This window comes from Charadrius vociferus, unplaced genomic scaffold, assembly GCF_000708025.1.
Source record: "Charadrius vociferus isolate BGI_N301 unplaced genomic scaffold, ASM70802v2 scaffold281, whole genome shotgun sequence".
In the NCBI taxonomy this organism is placed as follows: domain Eukaryota; kingdom Metazoa; phylum Chordata; class Aves; order Charadriiformes; family Charadriidae; genus Charadrius; species Charadrius vociferus.
Genome location: NW_009646633.1, coordinates 1,299,298 through 1,316,726, shown reverse-complemented (window position 1 = coordinate 1,316,726; position 17,429 = coordinate 1,299,298). Strand labels below are relative to the sequence as shown.

At 37.6% G+C, this 17,429-nt stretch overlaps 1 protein-coding gene across 1 annotated transcript in view; it reads right to left on the bottom strand.

The window, feature by feature from the left end:
* Positions 1-17,429, bottom strand: part of TBCD (tubulin folding cofactor D) — a 113,410-nt gene that overhangs the window by 42,898 nt on the left and 53,083 nt on the right. The window contains exons 14-16 of the mRNA XM_009888818.1: positions 16,248-16,404; positions 6,833-6,890; positions 1,261-1,290 (exon numbers count right to left, since the gene is read on the bottom strand). Coding sequence (XP_009887120.1) covers positions 1,261-1,290; positions 6,833-6,890; positions 16,248-16,404 — 245 coding nt within the window. The remainder of the gene's footprint in view (positions 1-1,260; positions 1,291-6,832; positions 6,891-16,247; positions 16,405-17,429) is intronic.

Here is a 17,429-nt window from a genome sequence, read left to right as displayed (position 1 = left end):
AGAATCAATTTCTGGTTGTAAACTAACTTAGACTCTACTCCTCCAATTAGGAATAAGAAACTCCACCAGACTTTTGCTACACAGAAGCATTCCTAAACCCGCAGCACCCAGCAGCCCTGTCTCCCCTGGAGCTGAAGTCACAGGAAGGTGTTGACTCCATCCCGTCCCTCATGAAGTGGACGCAGCCGGAGTTGCTGCGTTATGACTAAACTCTCCCGGGCAGTAACTACAGACCCAGGGAAGAACCGCACTTGCTTCTACTTATCACAGACCCAGTTGGGTCAGGTCACCAAAAATACCTGCCCTCTTCCTCCTAGTCTTCTTGCACCCTTTCTCTGCTATTAACCTAATTCTATCTAGAAATACACACATTGCTGGATACCTGTAGCTCTAAAGGAATAATATCCCAGCTTGTAACACAGAGACCTCCAGGAATGATACCAGGGAAAGTTAGACAGCATTTTAACAAAGATCCCTTACAAGAACAGTTTACTGATAACAAAATTTGCTTTAACCACGCTCACATGCCCCACTCTGTCACAAGAACTACTGCACCATTTTCCCCACCTTTTTTTCCCCCCTATAAGTCGTATATTCGGCTTTATTAGTTCCTGAAGAGAAACCAGGAAACTTTGAAATCCAAGTCTTTACCCTATTTGCTTCTCCAAGGTTGCAAATCAAAGTTGTTTGAGCATTTTAACTACTTAAATGTTGTTAAGTTACACAGGAACCTACCACAATACTTTTTTTCAAAGCACTTGGGTACCTCCAAAAGTAACAGGTTACTCAAAATACCTAGATGGCAGCACTATGGTGCAACAGGCAAACCCAGATAGTGAGTTGAAGACTCTTAAGCCTAGTTCATTGTTGTATCACCAACCACAGCAAAGATTGTGCTGCACACTTCAGCTGTTCCACTTCTATTGAAAACTAGAAAGTCAATGAAACAAAAGAATAACCAAAAAATTGCGCTTTTCCTGCTTTAAGAGCATTGCAGTTTGCAAGGTGTATAATTGCCGTCATACATGCTGATTTTGCTTTTCAGAATGATTTAAAATTACCAGAAAGATCATTTTCTTCCATCTCAGAAAAACATTCCACAAGAACCTGTTTGCTGATAACAAAAATAATTATTTTGTGACATCCTTTTACTCAATTTCTCTGAAGCCACAGCGTCTAATTTTGATTTTAGGTACTACAGGTTTACAGTAAGTAACCTCCAAGGCACTAATGAATGAAGATTCAGGGAAGTTACCATACCTGTCTCCCAACATTCTCCTGGAAGGCAGCCTAAGGAACAGAGAACAAACATACCAAAAACGAGTCAGGTTTGCTTTTTGATAAACACCAGATGATGAATTCAAAACACACAACAATATAAATGACCCATGGCTTTTCTTTTTTAAATAAAGTAAGCTTTGTCAGTAGAACAAGCCCACAGGGCTTTTTTGTTTCAGCGTCTCTATGCTCTGGTGTTCTTAAAGCTGTATGCTGCATGACAGCAGTTTAAGAATGCAAGATTATTAAACTAATCACACCCACAAGAGTGCTTTTGAGTAGTGACACAAGGCTTCGCACTGGAATTGAAAGTCAATACCTGTAGACAACAGAAATTGAGACAGCTCACTTTTGTCTGACTCCTTCAACATAATTTGCTAATAGTAGGCAAAGTTTGATTCTTTGTCAATGAAAACTTCAGACAAATAATACTGAGAATGCAATACTTATCTGAAAGGTACAGACCTGAAAGCATGTTGAAACACTGAAATTATAAAACCTGAAGACAAAATTCATGTATGTTTCTTGTGTTTTCCATTAAACTCAAAATCTTGTGAAATGCAACGAATACAATCATAAAGTTAATCTCTCTACTTGTATGGTATACAGAATAAAACCTACTTAACCCTCTACTCCCTACTTGAATTTTCTCCCTCTCTCAAAAAAGACAATTTTTTCTTGTCCTGTAAAAGGATACACAGTCACAAGTACTAATAAAAACTTCTGTAGATTTTAACTCTTTTCAGAGAGAAGAGATCGTCATTATCTGGACGCTTCTCTTAGGGAATGTCACTCTATCTACAAACACAAATCTGCAGTGAGGGACGGCACTTGTCACCTGACAGTTAACTGATATTTAAACTACAGGGGGCGAGTCCCAATCTTTACTGAAAACGCCGCAAGAACTTTGCAAGGCAGAGCTTCTGTATTTCCTACATCAATACAGTACGCATGTGGCAATCCACCTGTAAAAACACAAGGTTAAGTTAGCTCACCAAGGGATCATACTCCACATATGGAGCAAGCACTCACAGACCAGAGGTGAAGCAAGCCCTAATGAAGCCAGAGTCTCTCAGTGCATTTCTGAGGTTATGGCTGGTTAGGATAATGACTGCAGTTCCTGTAGACTTGCCCAGGCTAGTCAGATCCTGCTTGCCGTGTATCCATCGCAGGACACGTAGCACAGGCTGACTCTAAACCGCTTACCAACCTTCGTGGCGGGTTCGGGAGCCCACCTTAGCCCTCTCGCAGTGGCAGCCACGCCGCCAGCAGTGGCCCCAAGCGAACCAGTTCTGGATTGCCTCAGGCAGAACAGCATGGGCTATCCTCCGCAGCGGCGGCAGCGTAGATACACCCTTGGGCAACACATACAGCAGCCTTCCACAACAGGAACATGAGCTGTAGCAATGCCCTACACTTGATCATTACTGTTTGCTGTAGCCCAGCTTCTGACACGGGGGTTTTTTCCCCCCTCCTCACCCCTCTACCAACATACACTCCCAGCCAGGATTTGCCAGGACATCGTTTCATGTCACCCTGCATCATTTATTTCTTTTTTCTTACACATTAGCTTTAGATCCCCTTATATGCTATTGAGATATTTTCCTCAGCATAGGGAGGTTTCAGCAAAGATTATGCTCTCAACTATCATATCCAAGGGATCTAATAGTTTAATCACTGTATTACTATTTCTTTTAAAAATGTACTGCTTAGACAAGTGCCTTAAAGATACAAAATCTGTAAAGCTTTTTTTTTTTTCCTTTTTACATCAGAAACTTTGATATCTAAGCAACATAAATCTAGTCTAAAACCAGTAAAAGTTTTATTCTACTTGCAATACATCCGTAGGCCCAGGACTGAAATATACTGTGGCAAAATCCTTGGAAAAAGATGTATAGGGGCCTATAGAAAATGTTACAGCAAAACAGCTATTGTACATAAAGATTTGACATGGTTTGTTTATGTAGGAATTTTAAAATTCCACTGCTGCACCACCATTTCATTTTTTAACTTACCTAGAAAAACAATCATGAGAATCTAAGGAAATAGTCCAGCAGCATGGCAAAAATACTTAGCATTCATCTGATGTATTCTAATTGATTAGTTTATCTATAAAAAACATACAACTTTAACCACGGCTTACAAGGATAGATATTAGTATCGCCTTACTGTAAATATATTTGTCAATTATTTCAATTTAAGAACCTTGAAGAAAAATAATCAGTTTGTTATAGATTCTCACATCTGTGTTATGAATTTACTGTTCATAAAAGTATGAAGAGAAATATGCTAACTAGCAAATTCCTGTATTGATAGCTCAGTAGCTAGAAAATTTTCCAGTTGCAGAGTAAAACTGTGTAGTCACTTGTTTCACAGCTGGCTGCTCAGGTTAAGGGGGGCTCGTATGCATCACCTTGAACTTCTCTTGGCTTCAGCATTGTTGTGCATTTTAAAAAAAAAGCGAAGAGATGCCTCTTCTGTAAATAAGTTTTCAGCCAATTATGTGGAAATTTACAATGAAAACCAACATATTCAAAACAAAAACAGAAAAAGCCCTCAAAGGAATGTAAAAACAGAATGTGAGAGTGTTTAGAGTTATATTTGGAAAATTTCACCACTGATTTAGGAAGGCTTTGTAGACAATGCATATTCCAGCTGTGGCAACTTAAACACATTACTGTTCTAGGAGAAGAGCAACTAATTCCAATTTTAGCAACAAAAATGTGATAAGGTAAATTATTTTTCCTGGGCGTGAAGGAGTATGCTGCACAGAAAAGTTACAAGGAAAGCCATCACCACCACATTATTCTGTTAAAGCTTTGTGAGAGAAAGTAAAATAGAAATACGAAAATAATGAAACATTGTTTGTCCAAGTGAAGAAGGAATTTTCTAGACCTCATTTCATGTTGACAGAATACCCTCTTTGTTCCTTTAGTACTTTTTTATTGTTTCACAAAAGATTCTTCTTCATAATACTTCTGAGATTTCAAATAACTGAAAATGGTACTATTCAAATCATACTTTCAAACAACTGCAAATTCCTGAAAGATGCCAAATATTTCAATTGTTTTGTAATAATATTTTTTCATTTTTCATACAATCCCCTTCTGGAGACAGAAAAATTGGATGCAAAGATCTTAATTTAAAGATTACATATCAGAACCAAGATGACCAACTAGCCTTGTAACCTGAATACTGTCCTACCTGAATTGCTGTTCCAAAAATATTAAAACATTCTCCAAGTCATGATTTTTAAAACTATCAACCAGCCAAGAGGGAAAAAACTCTTCTCTAAAATGTCAGAGCTGAATGGAGCCCAATCCGCGATCTCTTATTCATGTGATTATTCCTTATAATGATTATTCATGAAAGAGTTGCAAAAGTCAGCTCGGAATGCTTTTGGAGCTTCAAAAGAACAGTCTTGTTTTATTCTCTCTAACCTCAGGGTTCAAAATATCTCTATATGCTATTTTGTTTTATTGGTGCTCTGCATTATAATATATTGCATATTGTAATAGTTGGAAAATCTAGTAAAACACGTTGTTTATTTAAATAGGTATTTAACTGTAGTAATGACTAGAAATAATTAGGACTCCCAGGTATTTTTCTTCAAGATTGCAGTAATGCCCGGTAAACACAAAATATTTCTTTGCCTGCCTTTCTAAAATAAGAAAAAAGGTTTCAGTACTTTCAGAAATATCCATCAAAACAGCAATTCCAAATTTTGACCAGCTTTCAATTAGAACGTACTAATGAATTAATTAATTTGACTGGAGATAAATGCATTGCAGAATGCTCGATAGCTTGGCTTAAAGTAGAAGAGGAAAGTGAGAAGAAAACGTACTATAGTTTGTATTAATTCGAAATATGGAAGCACAATCTGCACCAAGCTTATGGCATTAGTAAATGTATCTGGTTTAGCACCGTATTTCATGGTCAAACTATCAGTTTATGTTTAAGCATAGAAACATAATGACGATGACAGAGGACAATTAGATCAAGCCACTAAAAGTAAGCAGTACACTTGCAGTAGCAATCATGTTAAAAAGAATTCTCCTCTTTCTATATATATATTGCCACTGATTCCCAGGACAATTCCTATAGAGCTAATAAATAATTCACTCTTCACCGTCTACACTCCTTAATGTTTTGTGCAGTTCTCAGGAAAGCAAAGCTACCTTTGTTTTCCTCTAAGGATATTATTTGAATAAAGTGACTTAAATTAGCCAAGAAGGGCAAATTACGGAGTTTCTAAAATTTAGGAGTTGAAGTTTGGGGGCAAGTAGCATTGCTCACATTTGTTCATTGTACACTACACGAAGAATATGTTGTATCAGTACTCAGCGATCTACAGCATCTTAGTTTCCATGCTTTGGTTTTAACCTATTTAGACAAAGTGATTTGCGATATGATTACACAAGCAACTGACTCACTTCCCCAGCAATTATGCTGCAGCTTCATTCAACAGCTTAAACTCTCAAGCCCAGGTGTGGCTAGAAAAAATAAGGATGCTATCCAGGTATCCCTGAGAAATGCTTCTTATAAATGCATTAGCTTTCAAAATTTCTGTCAAAAAATAGGACAGACCTTTTAACTAATTTGCATGTCGCAATAACAGTCCTTTTTATTTTTTTTTAAATGCATTCACAGTGAAGTTTATTCTTAGGAATAGAGACCTGGTGCTTTGACGGACATTGTTTTGCCCTGTCTTTGAGTTAATACAGTTATAGGGTGTGGTTTTCACATTTGCATAAGATAATTTGTTTTATCTGTTGAAACAGACAACTTATACTTCTTTTAGGAGAGGAAGTTCAATATATACAACACAGACTTAAATTCTCAAAGCTAAGATGTAGATTCTTTCTTCTTCTCACATTCTATAACCTCTCCTCCATAAATTCCCTTCTCTTAAGAACCATCACGCATACTTTTCAATTCTCAATAGCATACATATTTTCTACAGAAAGGTTCCACAGAATGTAATTTGGCGTCAGTCCTATTAACTAGATAACAACATCCACCTAATGGATTTATCACTTTCTGTTAAAAATTCCTAGTCCTATAGAAAGAGTTTTATGCAATAATTGAAAATATGTTTGAAGGAGAGAGATTATTCTAGAAATTTTTAACTTACCACAATTACAGAATAACAGCTGATGAGCAATCAGAAAAGTATAACTTCACAAAACTTACCAGCTTGGTGACATGAAAAAGACACAGTGTTTGTGTGTTATGAATGACCCTTTTGTCTTTGATATTGTGACCAGAAAATGATAAACAGCTCTTTCTTAGATACTTTATCTTATCCATCATGACAACAATACAGCAGATTGTGAACTGTGGCCATAAATCAAGATGTGGATCTGTGGATTGTACCATTTAAAATCTAAATTCACACCATAGTTCTAAAGATTTAAAAAAGCACTTTGTTGCTCACCACGCAATATATTGTTTATATACTGTAGTTCTACATAGCTAAGTCTACAAATTATTAAATTAAATGAAAACAAACAAAAAAGAACAGAAACACATAAGCTAGAATGTGATAACTTACAGAAGCAGCTCTTCTGCAATTAACATCACGATCAAATACTGCAGCAATAACCAATGCACTGAGGAAACAAAATACTGAGTATTAGTACCAAAAATATGAGAAGAAATGTGTAACGCCATCATTTCATCATTTAGTCTTCGAAGCAGAACACACAGCGTTTCCTCTAAGGAGCTTATTATTTATAAATACAAGCCTAAACTAAAATTTGAGTTGAAATAACCATGTACTTCCTCGTTTCTCTAGTTTGGTGTGGGCTTTCCATACCATAAACAGACAACTGTCGTCCTACTGTATCAAAGCAATTTAAGGAGCATGCAAACATGTTTAACTGCATAGAAAGGTTTTCTATTTTAAATATAGCAGGAATTTAAAATTGGACTTAACTATCATCTCTAATGTGAGACTCATACAGTGCAATTTTAAATTAAAACTTGGAAATACAGTTTCTCAATAGCCAAATGCACAGCAACTCTTATGTAAGGCTTAAGCAAACCTGAAAGTTAAGCAATGGAAACTTGCAGCTATCTGTGCAAGAACAATCACATCCTGTAAGTAACAAAAATCAGAAAACAATATGCAAATCCTGCTAAAAAGTGACCTGCGAGATAAATTGCAAAGCAGGTTTTTTAAAAGGTGACCTATAGATACAGAGGCACAATTATATGAAACTACTTCTGTGTGCACGAAGTCTGGTAACCCTGTACCATTTAATTCTTTACCTCAGAACTGCTTTTAAGAGATGTGCTACACAACAGAAGAAAGAAAATACATCCCAGGATACGATGTCTACAGCTTTAGAAATCCACCTCCAGCATTCAATTAACTTCAGTGACAAATAAGCATCACTTCAGGAGAATCATTTAAGCAGAAAATTATTTCTTTCAAACTATGAAACTTTTCATTACATTACGTATTGACTCCAGGCAAAACAGGAAATAAATACTGGCTGAAAAGAAAATCCACGATAGCTTTTCTTTAGCATAAAGCTATTAATTACATTGATAATATCAAACTTGATTGGGTAGTGGCTATCAGTTTCCTACAGTGAAGAATACTGTGTTGTTAAAATTCTCTGAAACGCACAATCAGTGTTGCTTCTGTAATTTCAGTTTACCTCCCAAGAAACAGAAAGCAAGAACAAAATGAAAATAAACCCCAATAAATTGTTTAAGACAGCTAATGCTTTCTTACTGCTACTTGCATTAGCAATCATCTCTCTGCAGCAAAGACATTTGGTGATTATAAAACAAAAGGAGGTCATCCAAACGACAGCGATCAGAAGAGTAAATGTTTAGGAAGCATTCCATTAGAAAGCAGCATACATGGCTCACTGGTGGAAAAAGCGCTGGGTCAAATACATCATCTTCATACCATGTTCGCTAATTTTCTTCTCTGGCATACAGAGAAGCTTAAAAATAATTTTTAAAGGACATTTCATAAGTACGTAATTTTAATTATATGAATAGCTCCCATAAACCTTTTAGACGAGAACATTCAAAACTAAGGAAGTGGTTGGAAATCATCCTGGAAAGCAAAAAAAACCCAAATTTATGCCTGACATTTCTGATTATATGGACTAGAAGATAAAACATTGCTTTGTCAGTTACGCAACATTTCAATATTGTTCTCTTCTGAGAAACAAAACCAAAAACAAACAAACAAAAAACCCCAACCCCCCTCATCAAGCCGGGAAGCTCAGAGTCCAAAGTGCTGCCCTTACTGTGTCAAAGGTACCCTGAAGTTAAGTGCAATACTCTGTCAAGAGAGTATTTCAGAAGAGCTATGCTGGGTCAGACCAAGATCCTTCCGAATCATTGTCTTGTCTCCAACAGTGGCTCAAAAGGGACACTTAGGTTTGAGTGTAAGGACATACATATTAACTATTAACAGACTGATTTGAAAGACTATGCAGTCTTTTCAAACTAGGAATGTCAGAAGACCATCACTGGAGAATAAATACTGCTCTTTGAATTTCATATGTAGACTTAAAATGCGGTTTATTAAATATAATGGAAAACAGTTTCAGGTTATTAAACACAAGAGTTTCTGGCCAATATTTCAGCTTATAATCAAATTGTACTTTTCCAGTTTTTCTTATTCTTCTGTTACCTTAAGACAAATCTGTATAAGAAAAACCAGCAAAACAACATACTCTCTCTGTGATGCCACCAGAGTTATTCAGTGCTGCAACTGAATACCATGTTTAAGAAAAACAACACAAAAAAACCCAGGACTTTTGTCATTGCCCCAGTAGCCCCATTATATTCATAAATCACACTGTAGTCACTGGTTTATGTTAATCCTTTTAATAGAAGTATTTTAAGCTTATCAAACTACATGAATAATTTCTTCAAGTTAATTCCTATTGAAAATGCAGGCACAGTCTGCCGTAACACAGGGATTAGCAAGGAAAGCAACATGCCTAAGATGAAACATGTCTAAGGTGTCTTCACCTGTCTGCTTTGTCGTGGGAGTTTATGTGATACTCCACCAGGATTTCCTAACATAAAGAAACTGTTTATGTCAAACAAAGTGGAATATTTTTTCAAGCTAGTTAAAGAATCATGTCTTGACTTGCCTGAAATGTACCACACCTGACTACTAACAGGTAGAGCGAAGAAAGGCTTTGCATCTTGCAGTCTCTATGAAACACCTTTTGTAGTTCCTTGAGGTATATATAGCCTGCACGCACAACAAGCAGTGTACAAACACAAATGGACTTTTAAAAGCAAGCTGCAATTCTATCAGTCAACTAATAATTCTCCCTTTCTTCCCCATCCCTTCCCCTCTCCCTCAAGTCCTCACTTAACTGGCTTCAGGAAACGCTAAAAGGACTCAAAGTCCAGCTCACTTCCTCAGCCCAACACTGATCTCATTAACTTCCCCGGGACAAGGCAGAAAGAATCAGAGAGCAGAGGCCGGCCAGGTGACAGACACCAGAACACAGAAACATCAGAAATAGCTGGTTACCCTCTTCTTACAAGCACCAGACGTACCAGACAATAAATCTGAATTTCCTTTATCACCTGTAGCAGGTATTTCTAGTCCATACTAGTAATAAGCAGCAAGAAGCTTATCCTGTTGCTAACCTCTGAGAATTTGCTACTATTAATTCAAACATACCACCCTGAAGCTGCGGGAAGGAGAAAAAAAAAAAAAAAAACACAAACAAAAAAAACCCTCTCAAACCTCTTGCCAATTTGGCACAAAACCAAAATTTCCTTCCTGAGCCCCAAAAAAGGGAAAAGTCTAACTTGTTACAGGGCAGAAAACTCTCCTCTCTACCGTACATTAGGGAAGGGAAGGCATAATAATCATCACAAGGAAAACCATTTTGAACACTCTAAGCAAGTTAAAAAAGGAGGCGAGACCAGAGTCAGACCGGAGCCTCTTGAGAGCTGCCGCGGCTGCCAACAGCCCTTTTCACACCCCTTCAGTGGTGCCAGGACCCCAGCTGGAGGGGCTAAGCACTGAGCTGGATAATGAAAACAGATCGAGGCTCAATTAATTCTTCTTTTGCTACCTTTACTTTTTTTTTTTTTTTTTAACCAGAGATGCTTCCCCATTCACTTTATCACACACAGCTGTACTACGCTCAACCGGAGGAGCGCCGCAGGTGAAGGAACAAGCAAAGGAGGCAGCTTCAGGCAGCACTACTAGGGGAAAAAGCCCTTCAGACCACAGTCTCAGATTTAATGCCTCCTGTTTATCTACGCAAGCAGAAGGTCTGCAGAAAAGGAAAAATACAGTGACCATTCCCACTTCAACGCTGCATACTTTCACAGTCCCTGTAACACATCTTCAGTGTGTTACTCCAATCCCAAAGTTTTGGGGTAAAATGATGAAATTAAAATAAATACACATGTAGAAGAGAGCATGAAAATGCTTAGAATAGCAGCTAAAAATGCTGCTATTAAAAGAAAAAAAATAAAAGGCATATGATGCTCCTGCGGGAAATAACTTCAGGCAAGTGCAAGACACAGAGGGCACACAACTCTCTTCTGAAGGCAATATTCAAGTACATAAAAGAAAAAAGCTATTCTCAATATTTCATCATGGTACAAGATGTAGCTCAAAGCAATACTTCAGGTTTCCCCAATTCTGCAGGACAATCTTGCCCTGGAGCAAGCTACATCATTCATCCATAGCCACACCTTCCTTTTTTTTTTTCCCTCTTCAAAAACAACGCACCACCGCAGGGAAGACAAAGCCACCTGCACTCCTACACTGTACGCACCAGTTGTATTACTGTTCTGCTGAACAGGAGATAGCAATTAGATCTTTCTAAATAACGATTCGTTTATTGATTACCTACACCATCGAATGACAGATAAATGAAACTACATTCTGACCATGCAACAGTTCCAAATAATTAAGATAGCCAGCAATAATTTAATCACTGTAATTGTATAATAGAGTACAAGTATGTTTTCCTTTTCATTTTTTGTTTAGGTTTTAAACAAAACAGCTCAGCTTCTTAGTGTGCACCTGCCACTTTACAGACAGTAACTTCCACACCCAAGGGGGCAGGAATCAAATTACCTGTATTTCCAAGTTATTAAATTATGTTTAACTTTCCTCATAGGTAAGCTTAAAAAGAAAGCATGCATGTAGAGACTGGGAGAGAAAAAAAACTCCGTCAAGTAGTGCTTTTATAAAGATACGCTTGAATAGAAACTTCAGTACAGGCAAGTATTTCAAATTGTAGTAAGGGTATCCTGCAATAAAAGTGCAGTTTCATCTACTTTGCCAAAAATTTTCTTCTTGTGGTCCTGTAGTTTGAATAGATCAGACAAGGTTTTAGAAACCAGTTTAACTGGACTTTAAAAAAATAAAAAAGCAAATGCGAGTAAGTGTATCTTGTTGAAATATGGATAGGGAAAAAATACTGACATGTAAAAATAAGAGCAAGTACTCAAGCGAGTATTCCTAATAAGTATTCTCTATCTTTTTTCTTAAGAGTGGTAAGGTCAGGAAGGGAAAGGGCGGATCTATGATCTACAGCAATCTAAGTTTGTAACTTCAATATGCCGACAATTTCATCACATTTGTAAGAAAGCAGAGAAGAAACAGCTATCACTGAATATGGAGACATATTTCTTTTAAAACATTGTTTCAAATTTTACCAAAAAAAAAATAGGATTTTATGCAGTTTAGGGTGATTTTTCACTAGCAAAAGCAAAATATTTATGTCCCTTGACTACAGAAAAGACTGTCTTTCCATTACACAATGATACAACTTTGCACCAAATTACTGCTTTGCATTAATTCATAACTACTGTACCACAGCCTGAACGGGTCAGGAGGGCCCAGTTTTAAGTAGCAAACTTCTGTATTTTGGCACCCAAGTGAGTTTTCCGACAAGACACACTAACACGTGCCAAAGGCCAAGACATGAAGCAGGAAGACACGAAGCAGCTCACTGTTCAACTCAACACCTTCTAGTTACTCTACCGTGACTCCTGCCTTGCCTTTGGAGTCTGAGCGTAGCAACCAGCTGCTTCTGCTCCAAGGTCAGCCTTATCTCTGTTCCTCCACCAGTTAAACAGCGGCGTTACAGACTGGGAATGAAGGATAAACCATGTGCAATTTCCAGCACCAACACAAGCAAACAGTTCAGGATCACAAACACTCATTGCATTTTTTTTTTTAAGGAGCTAGTGGTTTTCCTTTCAGGATTTATTATTTTTCTATAAGAATCTAATAGTTTGTATTCTTATATAGGCAGATGATTTTGCTGTGTAATTCAGTTCACAATGGATATTATGCACTTTGTTTCAAGATGCTGAGTTCTGCATTTTTTAAGGGTAGCAACAATTTGCTTGTGGCTAGAAGTATGACTCTTCTTTAAGTAAAACAGTGACACACCTAAGGCTAGATTTAAAAAAAAAAGCTGTATGTAATTATCGCCTTGCTGACACAATAGGTGAAACTGTGTGTCATACTTTATTTGAATATTTTTTTTCACCGTTTCTCTCTGGAGTGGCAATTCTACCTCCAAGAGTCAATTATATTTAGAAGGTATGGCCAATGTAACTACAAAGATTAAGCAAAGCCTTCATATAGCATTAAAACTTGCTAAAATACTGTGCAGGTTTGTCAGAAAACTAAGCATATACAAGCTGTAACACTTTACAACTGATCATTCGCAATTCTCGGCTTCCCCGTCGCCATCCACCTTGTGTTTCTCTCGACTCCATCAACTTATTCCAAACAACTGAAGCTTGCATAGCCACAGTGTTAATTGCTATTGCTACCATAAATAGAAGATACCGCTTATTTTCACTTGACATTTTCCTAAAAGGGAAAGAAGCATTTGTTTCCGGAACAGTCTGAAACCTAGAAGACAGGAGCTTCTACAGAAACATAACATCCTTCATACCTGTCCACAAGTTCCCACTAGCAGCTCTGTGAGAGTAAAACAAAATACCGCAAATCATGGAAAATTAAAACGGTGAGCTTGCATCTAACATATGCAAAACAACATTGTTTTGCACCATGGAAGGGTGAAAGGAGTAAAAGAAATATAACGCTCAAAGCATCATGAACAGAAGAAAAATTTTGATTAACAGAACAGATCGGAATTCTGCTAAATAGAAGGCTTACACACTCACACTTAGGTGTTTTTAAGTTTCACAACAAACAAGCTGGCCAGACCTTAAAAGAAACCTTAAAGTTGTTCAGCTAAGTCAGAGGAAGGAAGCAGAGGATTTATTTGCATAAGGCTGCTGACCAAATCTACAAAAAGCATCAGTTTTGAACCAAGCTTCAGTATGGCTACACTGATCCGGAAGATTTCCTTGCTGCAAGTAGTCCTGCAAGTTCAACGACCGCCGTCATTAACTCTGCACAGCTGGTGACAGCCTGTTAGAAACATTTGTTAACATTCTGTGCCTTCATTGCTGCCATTACCTGTGCTGGTTAGATTAAAAATCGGACTACAACCCAAGATGTAATCACATAATTATTTCACTGTGCAAAGACATCTTTAGGTACCTTTAAGAATTTCATGCCATACATAATGCACCACAAACTCAGCTAGAAGGGAATTAAATATGATGCTTCAGAAGAAACTATTTCCTTAACAACTTACTACGCAAATACCACTATTTCTAGCATACTTAAACTAAAGCAGGTCTTTTCCAGAGCACTGCATTCTCTTTCTGAAAGTTACAGAATCACAGAATGGTTTGGGTTGGAAGGGTCCTTAAAGACCATCCAGTCCACCCCCCTGCCCTGGGCAGGGACACCCCCCACCAGCCCAGGTTGCTCCAAGCCCCGTCCAACCTGGCCTTGAACACCTCCAGGGATGGGGCAGCCACAGCTTCTCGGGGCAACCTGGGCCAGTGTTTCAGCACCCTCACAGTAAAGAATTTCTTCCTAATACCTAATCTAAATCTCCCCTATTCCAGTTTAAAACCATTACCCCCTGTCCTATCGCTACACTGCCTGATAAAGAGTGCATCTTTCCTGTAGGCCCCTTTAAGTACTGGAAGGCTGCTATAAGGTCTCCCCAGAGCCTTCTCTTCTCCAGACTGAACAATCCCAACTCTCTCAGCCTGTCTTCATAGGAGAGGTGCTCCAGAGCTCTCAGAGCATCTTCACGGCCCTTCGCTGGACTCGCTCCAACTGGTCCACGTCCTTCTTATGTTGGGGCCCCAGAGCTGGATGGTGGAGCATATTCCAGGTGGGGTCTCATGAGAGCAGAGCAGAGGGGCAGAATCTCCTCCCTCACCCTGCTGGCCACACCGCTTTTGGTGCGGCCCAGGAACAGTCATCCAGAAACAGTGGACGGTATCATGTTCTAGCACAACTTGGTGTGACAAAACTCCTCTTCTTTAGTCTGTATTCTGTTGTACATGAAACATGATCAAAACAACATGAAGCTGCTTTATCAAAGACAAAGACACAAGGCTAACAAGTCTTAGAAATTTTGTCTGCTCACTTTGGAGAAAAGACACGACAGCTTATAAAAAAGAAGAAAGGAGAACAGTGTTTGGCCTCAAGAAATTTGACAGTAGGTTCTTAGACAGGAAGATTTTATCAAGGTCTCAAACAACCCCAGGATCAAGTACCACACAGGTAAGAGACACTGTTATGTCACCCTGCAATACAAGGATGAAGAACATCAGAGACCAGCAAGGGTATAGTACACTGGGGTCAAAGAATAAAAATGGATACGTATGGCTTCCAGGCTGTCCCAAAGAACTTTAAAAACATGTTTTAAAGAAGAAAGAAAAAGCTACATATTCTTTGGGAACCTGCTGGGGTAAGTAAGTAATCCTGTGTTTCCAAATGAGGCTGTTTGGATGAGATGGACATATATAGCGACTGAAATCATTCTGTCAGCAATCTGGAAGCAAGGCAGCCCCTAGAAATAGAACCAGATATCCAGGACCACAAATCAGTGTACAGTCCAAACTTTCTTTTTCCTTTAGAAAAAAGATAATACTAAATGACTACGGATCAAAACCCCTCCAATGGAGACAAAGATGCCTGAGTTGCTTCTATCAATAGGTGCTGTAAAAGTCTGCCAAGAAACTGTTAGAAACTACCTCTTTGTGTTTGCAGTGCAAATCACCCATTGAAGACACCTTGAAATGTCAGCCAGTGTGCTGCCAACAAAAAGACTAAATGCTGAAGAGAGAATCCCACAAGAGTAGCAAATAAGAGGAAAAGCAAGAGAAACAAGAAAAAAGAAAAAGGCAAAACCAATTTTTATCTGCAGAAATATCCTCCGTATTAAAGGAAAAGCTGCATCAAGTTTCAGTCCACCACTGAAGTATGACAGATTTTGATGTGGGAATTGTTTGAAAGTTTGACTTTTGAAAGTCTTTTCAAACAGAAACCACTGCTTGAGAAAGAAGTACGTGCATGCATCTCCATTCAACTATAAGAAGAGATTAGCACAGTGGTCATTCTGGATTGGGGTACTCTATTAAAAAAAATAATATCAAAAGAGAAAAGTATTTCCTCATGTATTTTTAACTTTTGTCAAAACTTCCTATTATTTTTAATAAAAACACAGTTTTTCAAAGTGGTATGTTATTAAGAATTCAGAACCATTGTGGAGAGCTCAAGTTCTTACCGCTTTTAGAAGTAGCTGGGAGTCATTTTATTGCATGAATCAATGAACTCTATTAAAAATTATCAGAGAGAAACAAAAATATCCAGAGATCAATTAATTTCATTCATGTTACGTGGGACACACCAGCTACTTTTTAAGCATGAAGGTATTTCCCCTAAATGGATCACTTTTGGTCAATATCTAATTTTAAATGTCTTAAAGAGAGAGCATTAGACTCCTAGAAGATACAGAATTAAACTACTAGATTAACTTCTAGCTCCTTCCTAATTCTGGAGAGATTTTAAAAATTAACTGTAAATAGCTCAGTTTCTTATTGCCACAGCTTACCTTGAAATCTGATTGATAAATGGTATCAGTTCTGCAGGATCATAAGCACGAGCAAAGGCCCAGCACACATAGCATGCTGCATCTCTCACATTGGAACCCACGCTGCATGCCCCCCTCTTCTCATCATATGTCAGCGCTTTCAAAATGACAGGAACAACTGTTAAATAAAAAAAAAATGCACAAAAGCAACAGTTAGCACCATACAGTAAACCAAAAAAAAAGATGTAAGAGCATTCAGTGATTATTAGAGAAAAGACACACAGTGGAGTTATGTGTTCTGAAAGAAAAGAAAGCATGGCTCTTAGTATGTGCTAATTTTGAAGTTTATTAGAAAGAAGAGTTGGGGTTTTTAATACATTATTTTGCTTCTTTGTCAGTAGCAGTTTATTTTTTTTATTCCATTCACATATAATTCATTGAGAATGAAAGTGGGTGTTACATAAGAAGTAACACTTCATTTATCCTTTATTACTCTGTGATACATGTTCAGAAGTCCAAATAATTTTAAAATGCAAAATTTGAAAGTGTCTAATTTTACAATACTGGACTTAAAATATTACAGCAGCATCTACCACTAGAAAAAAAAAAATCATAAGAAATACAGTACTGTAACCATCATAAAATAAACCAATCCGTATCCATCTATTAACAGGCAACATTTAGCACAGTAGAAGTCCTAACACAACAAATTCTTCTTAATTAACAATGCTTGTGAATTACCAATATATCAATATTGGAAGGGACTTAAGTACAGTTTTTGTATACTCTTAAAGAAAAATGATGCTTGACGTCATTCTTGCATTCAGCAGAGAAGCTGTGATATTTCATTCCCTGTAGAGCTGTTATTCTGAGCGACTTCAATGCAGTGTTTTAAGCATGAACCTATCAGCACTGCCAAACTGCACAGATCATAAATACCAAATATGTATAAAACTGCAACGTAACCTAGGAATGCAAACAGGTAGGCTTTACTTTCATTTCTGCTTAGAAACCCAAAACAACAGTAACAACTACATGCTTCTTCACCAGCACAGAATGATTTAATGCAAGACCAGAGGCCTTTGACGAAGAAAAGTAGTATACAAAAAAAAAAAAAAGGCAAAATATCTTTTCCTTTTTCTCCTATCAGTCATGTGAATTATATCAATTTCACCAACATACCAGTTTTTGTTAGACAGTGAG